Consider the following 18445-nt stretch of genomic DNA (forward strand, 5'->3'; position numbering starts at 1 on the left):
ATTGGCTGATGTGCCAACCGCTAACGGCTACGGAGTTTAAACCCGAGCCCCGGGAGGGGCTGCGCGCCTAGCTCCCGATGCCTGATGGTGCTGCCGCACGCTAAAAGGGCGGTAAGTCAGTGATCTGTGACATTTGGCGTGGCCGCCCCGTCTGGCGGGATCGGTGCCTTCTCGAGTCGGACTTCCCGTTACTGTCCGCCTGGGTCTCCGACCTGCCCTTAGCCCTCCCGGATCCCCGAGCGCGGCCCCTGCACCGGCTCCGGGGGGCTCGTTGGCGGCGTTCGGGTTTTGGATCTGAGTCACTGCCTCTTGTCGTCGCGACTTGAGCGCCCAGCTGGTCCAGGGGGCGAACCACCGGTTAGTCAGCTCCTTGAGAGAAGGGATTCCTGTCTTCGTAGACTGCTGTACTCCCTGCTTCTACGACAATTCCTAGTTGATTGTGAGCGCTCGATGAATATCTGCTGAGTGACTGTTAGGCGCTGCCGAAGTTCTTGGAGCAGCCCTCTCGTTGGGAGCGCTCGTTTAGAAGGGAAGCTGGCCGAAGGCGAAGAAGCGATGGAAGACTGGGGAGGACCGAGAACTTGAACTGGGTCTTCCTGGTGTACAGGTAGCGTTTCGGTAGGGAATAGGGACAGTGGTCATTCTAGGGGAGGGATCCAGTTGAGGAGAATTGGATGTGGAACTGAGTGTTTCGTACTTAGATAGCTGAGGTGCTGGCCGGACAAGAGCTTCGGAGTGATAAAAAATAGGTGATATGGAGTGCTGACTGTGCGCCCGGTTCCATACTAGGCACTGCACATACACTGGCTCATTTAGTCCCTACGAGTAGATGCCCTTATTTTCAATAATTTTATAAATGTGGAAATTGAGACTTGGAGAGGTTTTAAGATCATATCGCTGAGTATACAGTTTTTTTTCCCCCCTTGGGTTTTTTTTTTTTTTTTTTTTTTGAGTTTTGCTGTAAAGGTCTGCAGAGAATTGGAGTGGTATTCTGAGGATGAAGTGTGAACAAAATAGGGTTGTTTAGGATGAGGGAAATAGCAGTATCATTGTATGTTCATGAAAATGAACCAGGGGAGAAGGAAAAAATTGATGAGGTAGATGATGATGTAGAGCAGAGAATTGTTGGTGTGTTGCCTTTGAGGAGGCAAGAAGGCATGGATCCAGTGCATGGATCCATATGGAAGTAAGGCAAGCTTGGCCTTAGATAGGAGCACAGACAGTTCATTATAACAGCAGAAAAGAAGACAAATACACGGATACAGATGATGGTAGGTAATTGTAAGAGGAGTTTTGAGGAAGTTTTCCACAGGTTGCTTCAGTGTTCTGAGAGAATAACAGTGAGCCAGGATATGAAATTATCAACGAGTTAAGAGGATTAACCAGGGGTTGGTAGTTGACAGTAACAATGAAGGGTATGTGATAATGGAGTCTAATGACATTGTATTCAGGCTGGGAATTTTTAGGGAGGATGAATGGTCTGCAAGAATGAATGTGGTGTGACCTCTAGGACGGCGATGGGAGAAAAAAGCAGCCCTTACCTGATAGGACTGCAGGAGAATCTGTGTCCTCTGGGAAGAAGCTGGTTCCATAAGATGAAGGGAACATTCAGAGAAGAGATTGAGACTAACAGAGCTTTTGTTGATGATGGACTATGAGTTCTAGAGGACTTTATGAGTTGGGCAAGGGTGAGAGATGGAAACTGTTTTTGTTTTCTTTGGCTGCTGTAACACATTACCGCAAATGAAGTGGCTTAAACAACAGAAATTAGTTTTCTCACAGTACTGGAGGCCAGAAGTGCAAACTCAGTATCATGGAGCTCAAATCTGGGTGTCTGCAGGGCTGCAATCCCTCTGGAGGCTCTAAGGGAGAATCCATTCCTTGCTTCATTCAGCTTCTGGTGGCTGCATCACTCGTCTCTGCCCTCTCCTGTAAAGCACTTGAGATGGTATCTAGGGCCTACCTGGATAATCCAGGATAATCTTTTCATTACAGGATCCTCAACTTAGTCAAATCCGCAAAGACCCTTTTATCCATATAAGGTTTGGAATTACAGGGACTTGATATTTAGTGGGGAGAGGAGAGAACATTTTTCAGCCTACCCCAGGACCAAATGAAGGATGTGCAGAACTGGAGGGAGATTAAAGTGAGGGAGATGATGGTTACGTATGGGGATTCTTGTGGTGATTGACATAAAGAGCACAGTGAGATTAGTCCTGCGGACTCAAGACAGGTAATGGTGGAGAGGCTGAGTACTGGGGTTCAGGCAGGTGCAGGAGACAAGGTTTTTTTCCCTGGATCTCCACAGATGGGAGCAAGGAAGCTTGAGGAGGGAATGGAGGATTGGGGAGGTTGGTCCTGTCCAAGCACATGGCTCAACATCAATTGCACCTTCTCAATGAAACTCTGATTCTTTTCCTTTGCCCAGGCAGAGTTAATAACTTCTATGGACTGTGTATTGTAGCCATTATTCTTGTCATACTATAATGTAATGATTTCTTTATGTTCCTGTTTCCATAATAGACCATAAATCTAATGGACAAATAGACAAGTTTAAGATTTCCTGCCTGTTCCTCAAGCTCCTGCCCCCTTGGATTAAGTATATCTCTTCTGTACATATTACACTCTGTGTATATCTCTAAGGTTACACTTCTTACAATTATGTCAAAACAGTGTCTATACCCACGCTGGACCATGCATTCCATGAGAGCAGGGACCATATCCTGTCATCTGTCCCCAGTGCTGTGCCTAGTGCCTGGTTTATAAATGTAATACAGTATAGGTTTGAGAGAAAAAACAAAGTCATTTACCTTTTTGGGTTCTACTTTAAACCACTTTTGATTACATTCATACTTTCAGATTTTATACAAAGGGTTTTGCAGATACTGTACAAAGTAAATTATTGTTATGATTGTTACTTTTTAGAATGTATTTATCAGTTACTCTTTTTTCTCTTATTAAACAATACTATGCTTGCTTGCTTGCTTTTTTTTCCCACTTCAGTGATGGAGTGCCCAGTGACAGAAACTGGCTCGCTTTTTACCTCAGGAATTAAGAGACATGCAAAAGACAAAAGAATTTCAAAGACTGCTAAGCTGAATGTTTCTCTTGCTTCAAAAATCAAAACAAAAATATTAAGTAAGTGCGGTTAGTTTTAAAATACACTCATATTTTTACTTTTCCCTGGAGAATTGATATATTTGGTACCTTATTTTATCAAGTATGGAAAATTACTAAAAGGACTATTTTGTTAACTGATACTTTTTTCCATTTGATCCTTTCTGTCTCCTTCAGTTCCTATTATTGGGTGGTTTTGGTGATTTACCCTCAGTGGTGACAACTGGATTTTTAGCAGTGAGGCTGGGGTGGCCCAAGGCAGCTTCCTCCTACACTGCAAAGAAAATATCAGTGTGACTTTTATGAAAAAGAGCTAAAAAGAGTAACATATTGTTCTGGCATGTTGTAGCAACTGGATGATGGGTAAACTAGAGGTGGTTGGCTCAGAGTGCTGTAGTGGGTGATTTTTATATAACCAATGCTTATCATGAGAGCACTGAGTACATCGGAAATGGGATTTCATGAATTTTGGAGTTAAGATGTCAGAAGGGCAAAAAAAAGAGATGGGAAAATTCCCCAAGACAAATATTAATTACTTCCAAAAATGATCTCAATGGTTTGTGCCCATCTTAGCAGGAGTTGGGGGTGGTATCCTTGTAGTCACATTTCCTGCGGATATGGCTCCTGTGACATACAAGACGATTACATGTACCTTATGCAATAGCTGAACCTCCTGAGTATCTTTAAATCATGATGTTGCTCCTACCCAGGTTGCTAGGGCCATGTTTTGTATCAGACCGCCATCTACAGTGGCTGTTGCCTGCTGTCTTTGGCAGGACCATTACAACCCACTGTTACAAAGGAATATGCAGAGTTTGAGGAGTACAACCAGAAAATGTTATCACCCTTTAGCTTCTGGAGATCCTAAACTGGTTCTAGTCTATTTCCATTTACTATAGCAAGGATGGCTATCTGAAACTACTCTCTCTGTACCGAAGATAAAGTACTTTTTTGGACCCTGTTTTTAGATTCCCAAACTTTCCCTGAGTACTTAAAAACTATTATTAAATTTATAAAACTTATTTTATATACACTGTTCTTTCATTCAGAGGAATATGTTATTGAATAGTGAATAATGGCATATAAATCAAAACTGTGAAAATTGTGCTTTAAGTGTACTAAGGAAATACGCTATTTTTAAGGTGAGCTTTACCAAGGAATTCACAATGAAATTTCTTTGCTACCAACAGAAAAGCATTTTGAGGACTGATTTTTTTTGGGGGGTGGGAGGGATGGGAGGGGGGCTGGCCAGTGCAGGGATCCGAACCCTTGACCTTGGTGTTACAACACCATGCTGTATTCAGCTGAGCTAATCGACCAACCCAGGAGTGATATAAATCATATTTACATAGTGCTTTTAAAGAGAAGAGGTCAAGTTTAGATTTCAATAGATGCTTAGAAATAAGCAGTAAGATCTTTTGGATACAGGTGGAAGGTCCCACAGGGTTTAGATGATCTGTCCCAACATTGCAGTTAGTATACCCCCTTTCACTAGAGATTTAAAAAATGGACTTTGGGAGTACTAACTAATTTGTCTAGTTCTGGAGCTTCAGGCACTGGCTTGACAATTTTTACAGATTGGCTATCCTAATTCCTATGGACATCTCCAGTTAGAGCATGGGATCAGCTTCTCCATTCTACTTCCTAGTCAAAGATAGGAAGGAAGATAGGGCAACAAGTGTCAAGGTGAAATTTTTGTGACTGATCTGATTATCTAGAATACTGTGTCTATAATACAGTCCTCTTACTCCTAGCTCTGTTTCCAAACTTTGGGTGTATTATCATTTTCTTCTTTTCCAACCTTCAGTTAAAACTTATAAAGTGAAATGCATTTTGTCTAAAATAGTATTACTGAGGAATGTGAAAATTTATTAAGGTATAAGTTTAATATTAACTCTTTTAAAAATCTTTTTACAGACAATTCTTCTATTTTTAAAATTTCTTTGAAGCACAACAACAGGGCATTAGCTCAGGCTCTTAGTAGAGAGAAAGAGAATTCTCGAAGAGTTACAACTGAAAAGATGGTACTGCAAAAAGAAGTGGAGAAACTGAATTTTGAGAACGCATTTCTTCGCCTAAAGCTAAATAACTTGGTAAGGAAACTATATTATTTTCAAATTCTAAATTATAACTTAAATCTTTTAAACTACATTGTTATAAAAGCTCTGAAAATGTTTTTTCAGATCTCAACTGTTGTGAAAACTTATTGAAAGTATGCCATATAAATTTATGTTAAAGTACAAATTGTTAATGGGTAATAAAATAGGTGTCTTAAGTCTAAATTTTAAATGTGTGCTTGTGTGCTCTGCAAATCAGTATAATACCTTGATCAACATTTGATTGTTTATCTTGAGCAAAGCTTGATGCATTAATACATTTTTAAAACATGGGCATAATTCCTCCAGTGAATTGAAAGGAGGGGAGTTCCCAGAGTGTTTGCATTCTCCTTTAATCTCAGCATTTCACTGGCCACAAGCCAAATAGAATGAAGATTGTAGTATTTGCTTTTCCTTCCAACTTCCGACTCTGTTGACAGGGCAGTGAAAGCCAATGGTTAGCTTGGCTGCAACTATAGTGCTAAATCTAAAATGAGTATAAATTAATAGAAAATGGAAAAATGACATACTATACTTGAGGGCTAAATTTCTGTGGCTCACAAACTATGTTCAATTGCCAGGAGAAGACAAAAAAAAGTAGGAAAATTAAATTGATAGCTCAAAAGCATTCAAAATACGTATGTGTATGTGTGTGTATATGTGTGACTATTTGGATTATACGATATAGTACTGTTTTAGTTTAATGTGATCTTGATGAAAAGGGGTCTTTATTTTACATATACAGAATAAGAAGCTTATTGAAATAGAAGCACTCATGAGCAATAGCTTGATAACTGCAATTGAAATGAGCAGTCTTTCTGAGGTAAGTAGAATTTGAGTAGTGTCATTTTTTAGCATTACTGAGGAGAATTGAGAAAGTTAAATGGCATCAAGGTTAGCATTTCATATTTCTAACTTTGTGTAAGGGAATGAGAATAATAACAGTTTTAACTTGTTAACAGCATATTATCATTTTGTATAATAGGTTATTAAAATTATTATATAAAATTAGGTTTTGGTTAAAAGTAACCGGATTAGACAGCTCAGTGTAACATAATGGCCCCTAAACAGACTCAGAAACATAAAGACATTAGTAGAAAGGTAGCATTTTAGATTAGGAAAGAATTTGTATTATTTAAAAAAAAAAAAAAAAAGGGGGACATGATTGAAAAACCTGTGCCTCTATTTGGGGAAAAAATAAAGGCAGATCCTACTTCATATCATTCTCTAAAATAAATTCTAGATGGATTTAAATATATAAAAGGAAATCATAGAAAATGAAGAGAAAATACAAATTAATTCAAGTTAGATAAGAGAGGCCATTCTATACCTAGAAGCAAAGACAGAAACAATAATGGAAGTTATTGATGGATTTTCCTCAGAAAAAAATTTTCAGAAAGTTAGAAGTCATAAAAATAAGAGATAAATGGCAAACTGGAAAATTATTTAAACATGGCAGACAAAGCATTAATATCAATAGTTAAAGAGCTCTTGTAATCTAGCACAAGGAAAATTAAATCAGAAAAATCAGGAAGGGAGAAGGACCAAATATTAGTGAAATTAACTCAAGTATCTAAATCGGAAAAATAGTGTGAAGGAATAATTAATGAGAAGGAAAAATATATGTAATATAAACTAAGAAAGTTTAGTAAAGTCTCAATTTTCAAAGGGTGGGTTTTAAATGGGATTGCCTATACTTAGATCCCAACTCTGCTACTTCCTGGCTCTATGACCTTGGACTTAAACTCTTTGGACCTTAGTTTTCTCTTCTGCAAGGCATGTATAATGATATTGTATGTGTTCTGACGATAGAAAGAGCACAATCAATGTTATTACTTTTTTACTGTATATGTATTTTCCTGTTTTCTAAATTTTCTGAAAAATACCTTCTTTTAAAAACTTTTAAATGTAATTTATAAAGCTCTTTATTGATCTTTAAATGCATCCTAGTCTTTATGTTAAGAAGGTGTGAACTCGTTCAACCTATGTGGTCAATATTTAGCTCCTTTGTCAGAATTTTTATGAAAGCTAGCCAAAGAGTAGGTAGTTTATGGTTTAACTTAATCCACATTTGGATGAAGAAAGGGTTTATGCAAATGTCCCTGTGGGATAATGTTCAAAGGAAGTGTAGCTAACTGCTAGCATTGTAAATGTGATACCTAGTACAGCCATTGACCAGGGCTGTGTCTTAAACATTTAGCATCCTCTAAGAAGAGATGCTTTCTACTGGGTGAGTGGGGGGAGTCAGCAAGGGGTCTCTGTTTTCCTGGTCAGCTTGCAGGGCAGAATTGAACTGCCCTAAATAAATTACTAAGATGGTATCTGATACAGTAGTGGAGAGTACACAGTCACTACAGGAATTGACCTGGAGAGTAAGAGAAAGAAGCTAGTTTGGTAAGATGTGCAAGTGGAGAGGGTCCTATCACCCATACCCAAGGAACTTTGGAGGACAGATAGCCCTAAAAAATGGGCCAACTATTTGTTGTGAGTTATGTGACATAAAGCCACTTCCTTCCATTGGTTCTTTAAAAAAATCTTTAGTAAAGTCAACATTATTCCCAGATGCTTTTTGTGTGATTCTTTTTCGAGAACTTGAAGAGGGCTGAGATCAGCATTTAAATTAAGGAAAAGTAATAAACAGAGAGTAGGTAGATACAGAAGCTGGGGGACAAAGGTAGAGCATACAATTTAGGTGTCCACTTTCTTGGACTTATAACAAGCTAACTTTTGCATGTTAAGTTTCATGATTCCTTTTTTTTCAGTTGTTGAGGGGGGAGGGTGATGGATAATATAGACATGTGGTTCTAATACCAGAACAATATAGAAACAGTATAGAATGAGGAAGTCTCTCACATGCTCCTGTCCTGCTTCCAGCTACTTTCTTCTCCATCCTCTCTTCTCCCTATACTTCATGCAGGTAACTGCTTTCATTTGTTTCTTTACATTAAAACAAACAAAAAATACAAATATTTTATTTTATTTTATTTTATTTTATTTTATTTTTTATTTATTTATTTTATTTTATTTTATTTTATTTTATTTTATTTTATTTTATTTTATTTTATTTTATTTTATTTTATTTTATTTTATTTTATTTTATTTTATTTTATTTTATTTTATTTTATTTTATTTTATTTTATTTTATTTTATTTTATTTTATTTTATTTTATTTTATTTTATTTTATTTTATTTTATTTTATTTTATTTTATTTTATTTTATTTTATTTTATTTTATTTTATTTTATTTTATTTTATTTTATTTTATTTTATTTTATTTTATTTTATTTTATTTTATTTTATTTTATTTTATTTTATTTTATTTTATTTTATTTTATTTTATTTTATTTTATTTTATTTTATTTTATTTTATTTTATTTTATTTTTTATTTATTTATTTTTTTAAAAGATGACCGGTAAGGGGATCTTAACCCTTGACTTGGTGTTGTCAGCACCATGCTCACCCAGTGAGCTAACCGGCCATCCCTATGTGGGATCCGAACCCTTGGCCTTGGTGTTATCAGCACCGCACTCTCCCGAGTGAGCCACAGGGCCGGCCTGCTTTCATTTGTTTCTTTACATTAAAACAAACAAAAAATACAAATATTTTAAAAATTTTCTTTCTTACACAAAAGATAGCATGCTATACCAACTGTTTTATGTCTTACTTTTTCTTTTTAGTGACATAACTTGTGTATCTCTCCATATGATTACACAGAGTGCTTCTTCATCCTTTTTTAGTGCTGCTTGGGATAGATGTTGAATGGACTTATAATCTATTTAACTAGGCTCCTGTTGTTGGACACTTGGGTTGTCTTTTGCTGTTGGCTTGACATTAGTGTAGAATGCCTTTCCCTCTTGCATTGTTTATTTTTTTCCTCCCTTCTGGATTATTCCCACGAGGATGCAAAGATGTTATTATCTCTCATTTTAAAACAAACAAAAAAGCTTCTTACTCCACTTACCTCCCAATAACTATTTCAATTCTCTCCTTTGTAGCGAAATTATTTGAGAGTTGTTTAGACTGTCTCCAGTTTCTCTTGAACCCACTCCAATTGTGTTTTTGCCACCACTCTCCTAAAACTGCTCTTTTGAAAGTCACCATTGATGTCCATGTTGCAAAAACCTGTGGATAATTCTTGGTCCTTATACTGACCTTCACTTGACTTTTAGGGTACTACACTCTTCTAAGTCTCTTCCTACCTTCCTGGCTGTTCTTTTTCAGTCTGTTTGCTGGTTCCTCTTTATTTTCATGACTGCCAGGTTTTGGAAGTGTTCCAGTATTCAGTTCTTGGACTTCTCTTTTTTGTCTACACTCTCTCCCCCCTACATAATTTCATCCAGTCTCATGGTTCTAATTACTGCTGTATATTGATGATTCCCAAATTTGCATCTACCTATGTGGCATCTGTTTGGATGTATTTGCCACCAAACCAGTCCCTTTTAAAGTCTTCCTCTGAGGTAATTACAACTCTCTTTTCCTACCTTTTTTTTCACACCCCATATCTGATCCTTTAGGAAATCCTTTTAGCTCTGCCCTCAAAATCCAGAATTCTACCACTTCTCATGATCCTCTCTCACACCCATGTCCAGGGCACCATTACCTGTGTCTCTTACCTGAATATTGTGATAGCATCCCAACTTGGGCTTCTTGTTTCTGCCCTTGCCTCTCTGTAGTGTCTTCTCATTGTAACAGTCAGAGAGTTCCTGTTACAATGTTAGGTTCTGCTTAAAACCCTCCAGTGGCTTCTCTTCTCATCTCTTTGCGGATTTGATCTGAAAGCTGAGACTCTTGTTATTTCTCTTTTCTCTCCCCTAATTTACTATCTCCCCCTCCTTTCACTCTTTAATCTCCTCAGCACAGGTTTCTTCCCACTCTCTCAAGCTGCCACCACAGTGCCTTTATACTCATTCTTCCCCATGTAGTGAATTCTCTTGCTTCCAAATGTGTCCTAAAGTCACTTCAGTGAAGCCTTCCCTCGCACTCTGTATTTTAACACTTCCCCGCCCCCACCCCTACATTTCATATCGTGCTTACCACTTTAATTTTTCTCCTTAGCACTTAACACTATATAACATAATTTTACTCATTAATATTGTTTTATCCTTCATCCCATCCAAATGTAAGCTTCTTGAGTGCAGGGTTTTTGTCTATACCAGAACAATGTCTAGAATGCAGTAGAGTGCAATAAATACTTATAAAATGTTGAATAGTGTTTCCCCATTAAGGATGATGCTTGCTTTTTTAAAAAGAGCAAGGTACGTATCCTGCAATCTCAATGTGACTGAGCTTTTTAAATAAAAATAATGGTAAATAATGTAAAGTGCCTTTTTAGTATGGTGCTGATCATATGGTCTTTCTTTTTAGGTGTCTTAATATGATTCCTTGTTTTAGTAGCTTTCCTAATTTTGTACTTCTGGAATAAATTTCAGAAATCATTTATTATTATTTTAATGTGTTGTTGAATTCTTTTTGCCACTATTTGGTTTAGGATTTATTGTTATACATAAGTGAGATCTGTCTCAAGTTTTCTTTCTATACAGTCTTTAGGCATTGGTAAAAATGTTATATATGCTAAGCTCATTAAAAGAATTTGGATGTTTTCCTTTTCCTATGCTCTGGAATAGTGATATAGTATTAGAGTTATTTTTCTTTAAAGGTTTGGTAGAATTCTTCTGTGAAGCGATCTAGACCTGGGACTTTTTTGGTGGGAGTGGTAGCTCTTGGTTAACTTTATTTATTTATTCTGTGGATATTGGTCTGCTTAGGAAAATGTCTTTCTCTCCTTTGTGGCCAATTTTATTAAATTGATTCATCCAGGTTTTTAAATTGATTTGCACAGAGTTGACCAAAGTAGTCTGTCATTATTCTTTTAGTTTTGTTTGTGTTGTATTTCACCAGTTGACTGATTTTGTGTATTTGGGATTTTCCCTGTCTTTTCTTCATGGTGTTAGGTTATTGCCTTTTTCCTATTTTGTTCTTTTAAAAGAACCATCAAATTAATTTAATTTTGAGTTCTCTTGTTTTGGTGTTTCAAACTTATTATATTTTTGCTTTTATTTTTAATAAGTCCTCCTGCTTTTCTTTGTTTATTTTATTGTTACTTTCCTAACTTTGAGTCACTGTTAACTTTATTTTTTATTCTCTCTTAACTCTGCAGGTAAGATGTCATTTCTCTCTCACTGCTTTCAACATTTTTTCATTGTCTTTAGTTTTGAGAATTTTGACTTTGTTGTGTTTTGGTGTGAATTTCTTTGGGTTTATACTTTTTGCGGTTTACTTAGCTTCTTGAATGAGTAGGTTGATGTTTTTGCCAAGTTCGGGACATTTTCAACCAGTATTTCTTCAAATATTTTCCCAGCCTTTCCTTCATTCTTCTCTCCTGGGACTCTGATGACAAGAACATTATGTCTTTTGTTGTACCCTTGTAATCCACAAATCCTTGACACTTTCAGTCTCTTTTCACTCTTATCTAATTCACGTAATTTCTGTTCTGTCTCCAAGTTCACCAGTTTTTAAAATTTACTTCTGTCTTCTTTGTTTGGCTGTTGAGCCCATTGGATATTTTATTTCATTTTGGTTATTGTATTTTTCAGTTCTAAATTTTTGTTTGGTTCTTTACATCTATTTACTTGCTGAGACTTTCTGTTTCTTGGCTGAGACTTTCTATTGTTTTATTTATTGTAAGCATGTCAGTAATTGCTTGTTGAAATATTTTATGTTGTTTGCTTTAAAATCCTTGCTAGGTAATTCCAACATTTGTGTCACCTCGGTTTTGGTGTCTGTTGATTGTCTTTTCTCATTCAATTTTAAACTTTCCTGATTCTTGTTATGATGAGTGATTTTTTATTGTATCTTGGGATTTTTAGGTATATTATGTTATGACACTCCAGATAGTATTTAAGTCTTCTGTTTTAGCAGACCTCCTCTGACATCATGCTGGTGGTAAGGGGAAGTACTGCCTACTGCTAAGTAGGGGTAAAATTTAGGTTCCTCTTTCAGCCTCTGTTGACATCACCCTGGTAGGGAGGGATGCCTTGTAACTGATGGGTGGGGTTGGGGGTTCAGGTTGGGACACCACCCTGGCTGGGGCAGGGAGGAGCACCTTATTACTTTTATGGCCTCCACTGATACCAGGATGAGGGAGATAATGAAGGGGGGTAGATGTTACTGCAGAAAAATGGTGAAAATCCTAGCTCTATTAGTCTTCCTCTCTCATCACCCTAGAGGAGGGGGATAACTCCTTGTTATCACTGAGTAGGGATGTGTTGTGTATATACATTTTATTTTCTGTGTATTATGATGTTTCAACATCTTTAACAACTTCACTGGCTGGGGAGACACTGCCCTTCCTAGGGCTAGCCCTGATTTTTAGATATAGCCTGGGCTTAGCCAGGAGTATGCCTTTGAGATGTAAACTGACTGATCCCGAGCCAGACTTCCTCTGTCTGACCCCTACACTCCAGGAGGCAATATTCTTCTGCTTAATAATCCCAGGACCAGATGCCAGGCAAGTAGGGCCTCTCCAATAGCTTAGAGCCTGCTGAAATTATTCAGACCAGCCGGTCCTAAACTTTCCACCCTGCCCTGGTTTTCACATGGAAACCTTAATAAAGGCTGTGGCCTAAACCTTCCTCTCGTTCCTGTCTTTTGCTTGTTGACCATCCTGGTATCTTTTCCATGTGACCCAGCATGGTGTGCTGTGCCTCTTATCTCTAGGACCTGTCAGTATAATAAACCTTGATTTTTTCTGGTCTCTCCCCTGTCTCCTCTAAATGGCTGCTCCTGACTGATCAGCCCATAAGAAGACTGTGAACGAGAATGGAAGTCCAGACAGGTCCTCCACTGACATGGTTGGGTGGAAAGGAGCTCTTACTGCTGAGCTGTTCTCACTGTCCCCTCAGCCTTTTCTAACAGTACTCCTGGTTCAGAGGATTGTTGTGGGTTTATTTCTGGACTGCCAGTTCTATTTTACTGATCTATTTGTCTGTCTTTATGGTAATACTACACTGTCTCAATTACTATAGCCTTCCAACATAATTCTTCTTTTTCAAAGTCGTTCTAGCTATACTAGGTCCTTTGCATCTCCATATGAATTTTAAAATCAGCTTGGTAATTTGGCCATATCCCTGTTTCTGTTACAACTTAGCACTGTAATAGAAAAACAGTTGTGTATTGCCTGATTTTTGTCCTTATTAATTAATTAAAACATGTTTGTTCAGAAAATGTGGAAAATAAAGCAAAAATATAAAAGATATATTAAAATCGCCCACACTTGGAATTTTAAAAAGCCATTTACAATATGTATTATAAAAATCCAATAATGTATTATATAATATACATGTAGACATGAACATATTGTGTATGTGTAAAGATATTGTATATATGTGGTCATACACATGTGTATTTATTCCTATGCGTAGAAGAAAGTTTGGAAGGGTATATACCAAAATATTGGTAGTGATTATCTTTGGGTGGCATGATTAAGGATGAACTGTGTTTTAACCTCATCATCACATTATTCTCATTAACACTATTGAAGGCAAATGCAAGAACTGTTCTACTACTATGATATCCTTGTATAATTTGATACTTTAATAACAAACATGATTTAAGGAGATTAGAAACTGTTTTTCCCCATTTTCTTTGTTCTTTTCAAAAATAGTTCAATCAGAGTCCCTTTCTACTGCCAGCTAGCAAGAAGAAACGGATTAGTAAACAGTGCAAGTTGACACGTCTTCCATTTGCAAGGTAATTGCTTCAAAACTTGGTTAAATACTGACTTGCAAACTTCTTTCTCAATTGGACTTTAAATAGTTTTTATTTGAACTGCTTTCTTGAAACATAGAAAAATATTTAAAAATAAATAATAAAATATGGATGGTTCCCAATGATGGTTCGAATTAACAATTTTTCAACTTTACAGTGGTGCGAAAGCAGTACACATTTAGTAGAAACCGTACTTCAAGCACCCATACGACCATTCTGTTTTTCACTTTCAGTATAGTATTCAGTAAATTACATGAGGTATTCAACACTTTATTATAAAATAGGCTTTGTGTTAGATGATTTTGCCCAACTGTAGGCTAAGTGTAAGTGTTCTGAGCATGTTTCAGGTAGGTTAGGTATATTAAATGCATTTTCTACTTACAATATTTTCAATTTATGATGGGTTTGTTGGGAAGCAGGCCTTTTGTAAGTTCAGAGCATCTGTACTTATTACCATTGTGCCAGTAAAAAAAACTGAAGACAATCTAATAGAGTTCAGTTTTAAACTTTGAAATAATATTCAGCTTTCCCATAGACCCTAGAGAAGAAAGAGGCACAAGTGGACTCTTAGTTTTATGGACTTGAATTACACTGGTTCAGAGTATGTATATTTTATATAACACAATCAGTGTTTGTGTGCGTTGTACAATGTTCAGGATTCATCAACCTATAGTTGCCTCTTAAGGTGGAAATGAAGTGTTTGTGGTATCCTGCTATAGGTTTGGTCTTCAGGACTCCAAGGAAATCTACCCCCCAGTTCAATAACCAAGTTCATCTGTAGTGTCCTACCACTTTTCATTTGTTTCCTTTCTTTTCCTCCAGGTCACCACTGGCCTAATGTTGTTTTTTGCTGGGTAAATCTGGTAACTGTTTCTATCTTTATTGTCTTGCATACTGCCCCAAGCTTTAAAATTAACTTTCATTATCTTTGCTATTCTCCTGTCCAAAATTCTCATTTCTTAATTAGTTTGACTATAAGTCATAGAAAGCACCCTGTTTTAAACCTTTGATTTTAAAAGACACTCATTGAGACCCAGAGAGGTGAAATAACTCAATGAATTAATAGAATTGGCCAAAATCCTCATTAGACAATGTTCTTTCTGTTATGTAACGTACAGGTTTAGTGGTTTTACTTAAGCATACAAGTAAATGCACTTATATATTGAAATGCTTATCTCTATGATAGTAAGCAATTCTCATACCTACTGTGTCACTTTCTGTTCTTTCTAGTTTGTTCCATTGATTTGACTATTATGTATACTATTGCCACTTTGTACCAGTACATTTTAAATGCTCTAGCAGTTTTAAAATATTAAATTTTGTACTCTTATAGGTCCTTAGTACTTTTTCAAAATATGTTGACTGTCATTGTGCACATACTGTTTCATATAGACATGTGAATCAAGTGTCAACTTGCCCTCTAAAAAATTTCATTGCGTTTTTTTAAGTGAACTTTTATTTGAAGCGTAATATACATATTAGAGCAAGGCAAATTTTCACAAAGTGAACACTGTTGTGTAACCAATACTCAGACCAAGGAACAGAACATTACCAATACCTCAAATACCCATGTGCCCCTTTCTAGTCACTACCTAACACCCACCCAAGAATAAATATTATCTTGACTACTAACACTGTAGATTGATTGATTATGTGTGGTTTTGAATTTCATGTAACGAAATCATACAGTATTTTGGTTTTTTGTCCCTGGCTTCTTTTGTTTAGCATTATGTTTGTGAGATTCATCCATATTGCCATGTGTAGTTGTAAATCATTTGTTCTCATTGCTGTATAGTATTCCATTATATGATTATATCACAATGTATCCATTCTTCTTATGGTGAACATTTCATTGTTTTTCCAGTTTTGGTCTATTACAAATAGGACTGCCATGTAGATGTCTTTTGATGAATGTATGTACATGTTTCTGTTGGGTATATACCTCAGAGTAGAATTACTTGCTCTCTCTATATATTCGGCTTTAGGAGAAACTGCCAAATAATTTCCTAAAGAGATTATACTAATTTATATTGCCGTCAACGATATATGAGAATTCTTCTTGTTCTATATCCTCAACAAAACTTGTTATTGTGTCTTTTCATTTTAGCCATTTTGGGGGTGTGTATTGGTATTATATTGAGGATTTAATTTTAATTTCCCTGATAACTAATGAAGTTAAGCATCTATTCATGTTTAATTTCTTTCTATTGGGTTGTCTGTCATTTTCATAGGAGTTCTTTATATACAGGCATACCTTGGAGATATCATGGATTTGGTTCCAGACCACCACAGTAAAGCAAATATCACAATAAGTGAGTCACATGAACTTTTTGGTTTTCCAGTGCATATAAGTTATGTTTCCACTATACTGTAGACTATTCAGCATTATGTATAAAAAAACAAGGTTAATACCTTAATTAAAAAAATGCTTTATTGCTAAAAATGGTAACAATCTCCTGAGCCCTTAGGGAGTTGTAATCTTTTTGCTGGTGGAGGGTCTTGCCTCGATGTTGATGGCTGCTGGCTGGTCAGGGTGGTGGTTGCTGAAGGCTGGAGTGGCTGTGGCAGTTTCTTAAAATAACACAGCAATGACATTTGCCATGTCAATTAACTCTTCCTTTCACGAAAGATTTCTCTGTAGCATGCAATGCTGTTTGATAGCATTTTACCCACAATAGAACTTCTTTCAGCATCGGAGTCAATCCTCTCAAATTCTGCTGCTGCTTTATCAACTAAGTTTATGTCATATTCTAAATCCTTTGTTGTCATTTCAACAATGTTCACAGCATCTTTACCAGGAGTAGATTTTATCTCAAGAAACCACTTTGCTCATTAATAAGAAGGAATTCCTCATCCATTAAAAAAAATTTTATCATGAGATTGCAGCAATTCAGTCACATCTTCAGGCTCCACTTCTAATTCTATCTAGTTCTCTTAATATTTGCAACACATCTGTAGTTACTTTCTCCACTGAAGTTTTGAACCCCTCAAAGTCATCCATGAGGGTTGGAATCAGCTTCTTCCAAACTCTTGTTAATGTTGATATTTTGACCTCTTCCCATGAATCATGAATGTTCTTAATGGCATCTAGAATGGTGAATCTTTCCAGAAGGTTTTCAGTGTGCTTTGCCCAGATCCATCCAAGGAATCACTATCTATGGCAGTTATAGCTTTACAAAATGTATTTCTTAAATAATAAGACTTGAAAGTTAAGATTACTCCTTGATCCATGGCTACTATGGATGTTGTGTCAGTGGTCATGAAAACAACATTAATTTCCCTGTACATCTCCATCAGAGTTCTTGGGTTACCAGATGCATTGTCAATGAGCAGTAATATTGTGAAAGGAATTTTTTTTTCTGAGCAGTAGGTCTCAAAAGTGGGTTTCACATATTTAGTAAACCATGCAGTAAACAGATGTGCTGTCATCTAGGCTTTGTTGTTCCATTTATAGCATAGGCAGAGTAGCTTTGGCATAATTGTTAAGGACCGTAGGATTTTTGTAATGGTAAATGAGCATTGGCTTCAACTTCAAGTCACCAGCTGCATTAGCCCCTCCCAAAAGTGTCAGCCTTTCCTTTGAGGCTGTGAAGCCAGGCATTGACTTCTCTCTAGCTAGGAAAGTCCTAGATGGCATCATCTTCCGATAGAAAGCTGTTTTGTCTGACTGACAAAAATCTGTTGTTTAGTGTAGCTACCTTAATCAATTATCTTAGCTAGATCTTCAGGGTAACTTAACGCAGCCTCTACATCAGCTGTGTCACCTTGCACTTTTATATTATGGAGACGGCTTCTTTCCTTCAACCTCATAAACCAACCTCTGCTAACTTCAAACTTTTCTTCTGCAACTTCCTCACCTCTCTCAGCATTCATAGGATGGAAGAGACTTGGGGCCTTGCTCTGAGTTAGGCTTTCGTTTATGGGAATGTTGTGGCTGGTTTGGTCTTCTATCTAGCCTGCTCAAACTTTCTCCATATCCGCAATAAGGCTTTTTTTCTTATCATTTGTGTGTTCACTGGAGTAGCACTTTTAGTTTCCTTCAACAACTTTTCCCTTGCATTTACAACTTGGCTAACTGGTGCTAGAGGCCTAGCTTTCAGCCTCTCTCAAGCTTTCAACATGCCTTCCTCACTAAGCTTAATCATTTCTAGCTTTTTAACACTTAGAGGCCATTGTAGGGTTATTAATTGGCCTAATTTGAATATAGTATTGTCTCAGGGAATAGGGAGGCCCGAGGAAAAGAAGAAAGACAGGGAATGGCTGGTCAGTGGAGCAGTCAGAACACACACAATATTTATTGTTTGTCTTCTTATGTGGCTGCGGTTTGTGGTGCACCAAAACAATTACAATCGTTTAACATCAAAGATCACCAATCAGAGATTACCATAACAGATATAATAATAATGAAAAGGTTCAAAATATTATAAGAGTTACCAAAATGTGACACAGAAACATGAAGTGAGCT

General features: G+C 36.7%; 1 protein-coding gene across 1 annotated transcript in view; it reads left to right on the top strand.

Moving 5' to 3' along the window:
- SGOL2 (shugoshin-like 2 (S. pombe)) overlaps nucleotides 1–18445 on the top strand; it is a 48094-nt gene continuing 29649 nt past the window's right edge. Inside the window, exons 1-5 of the mRNA XM_008575554.1 lie at nucleotides 1–111; nucleotides 3004–3138; nucleotides 5035–5210; nucleotides 5959–6036; nucleotides 13877–13962. Coding sequence (XP_008573776.1) covers nucleotides 3006–3138; nucleotides 5035–5210; nucleotides 5959–6036; nucleotides 13877–13962 — 473 coding nt within the window. The 5' untranslated portion in view covers nucleotides 1–111; nucleotides 3004–3005. The remainder of the gene's footprint in view (nucleotides 112–3003; nucleotides 3139–5034; nucleotides 5211–5958; nucleotides 6037–13876; nucleotides 13963–18445) is intronic.

The sequence above is a fragment of the Galeopterus variegatus genome, unplaced genomic scaffold (assembly GCF_000696425.1).
Source record: "Galeopterus variegatus unplaced genomic scaffold, G_variegatus-3.0.2 Scaffold1205, whole genome shotgun sequence".
Taxonomy (NCBI): domain Eukaryota; kingdom Metazoa; phylum Chordata; class Mammalia; order Dermoptera; family Cynocephalidae; genus Galeopterus; species Galeopterus variegatus.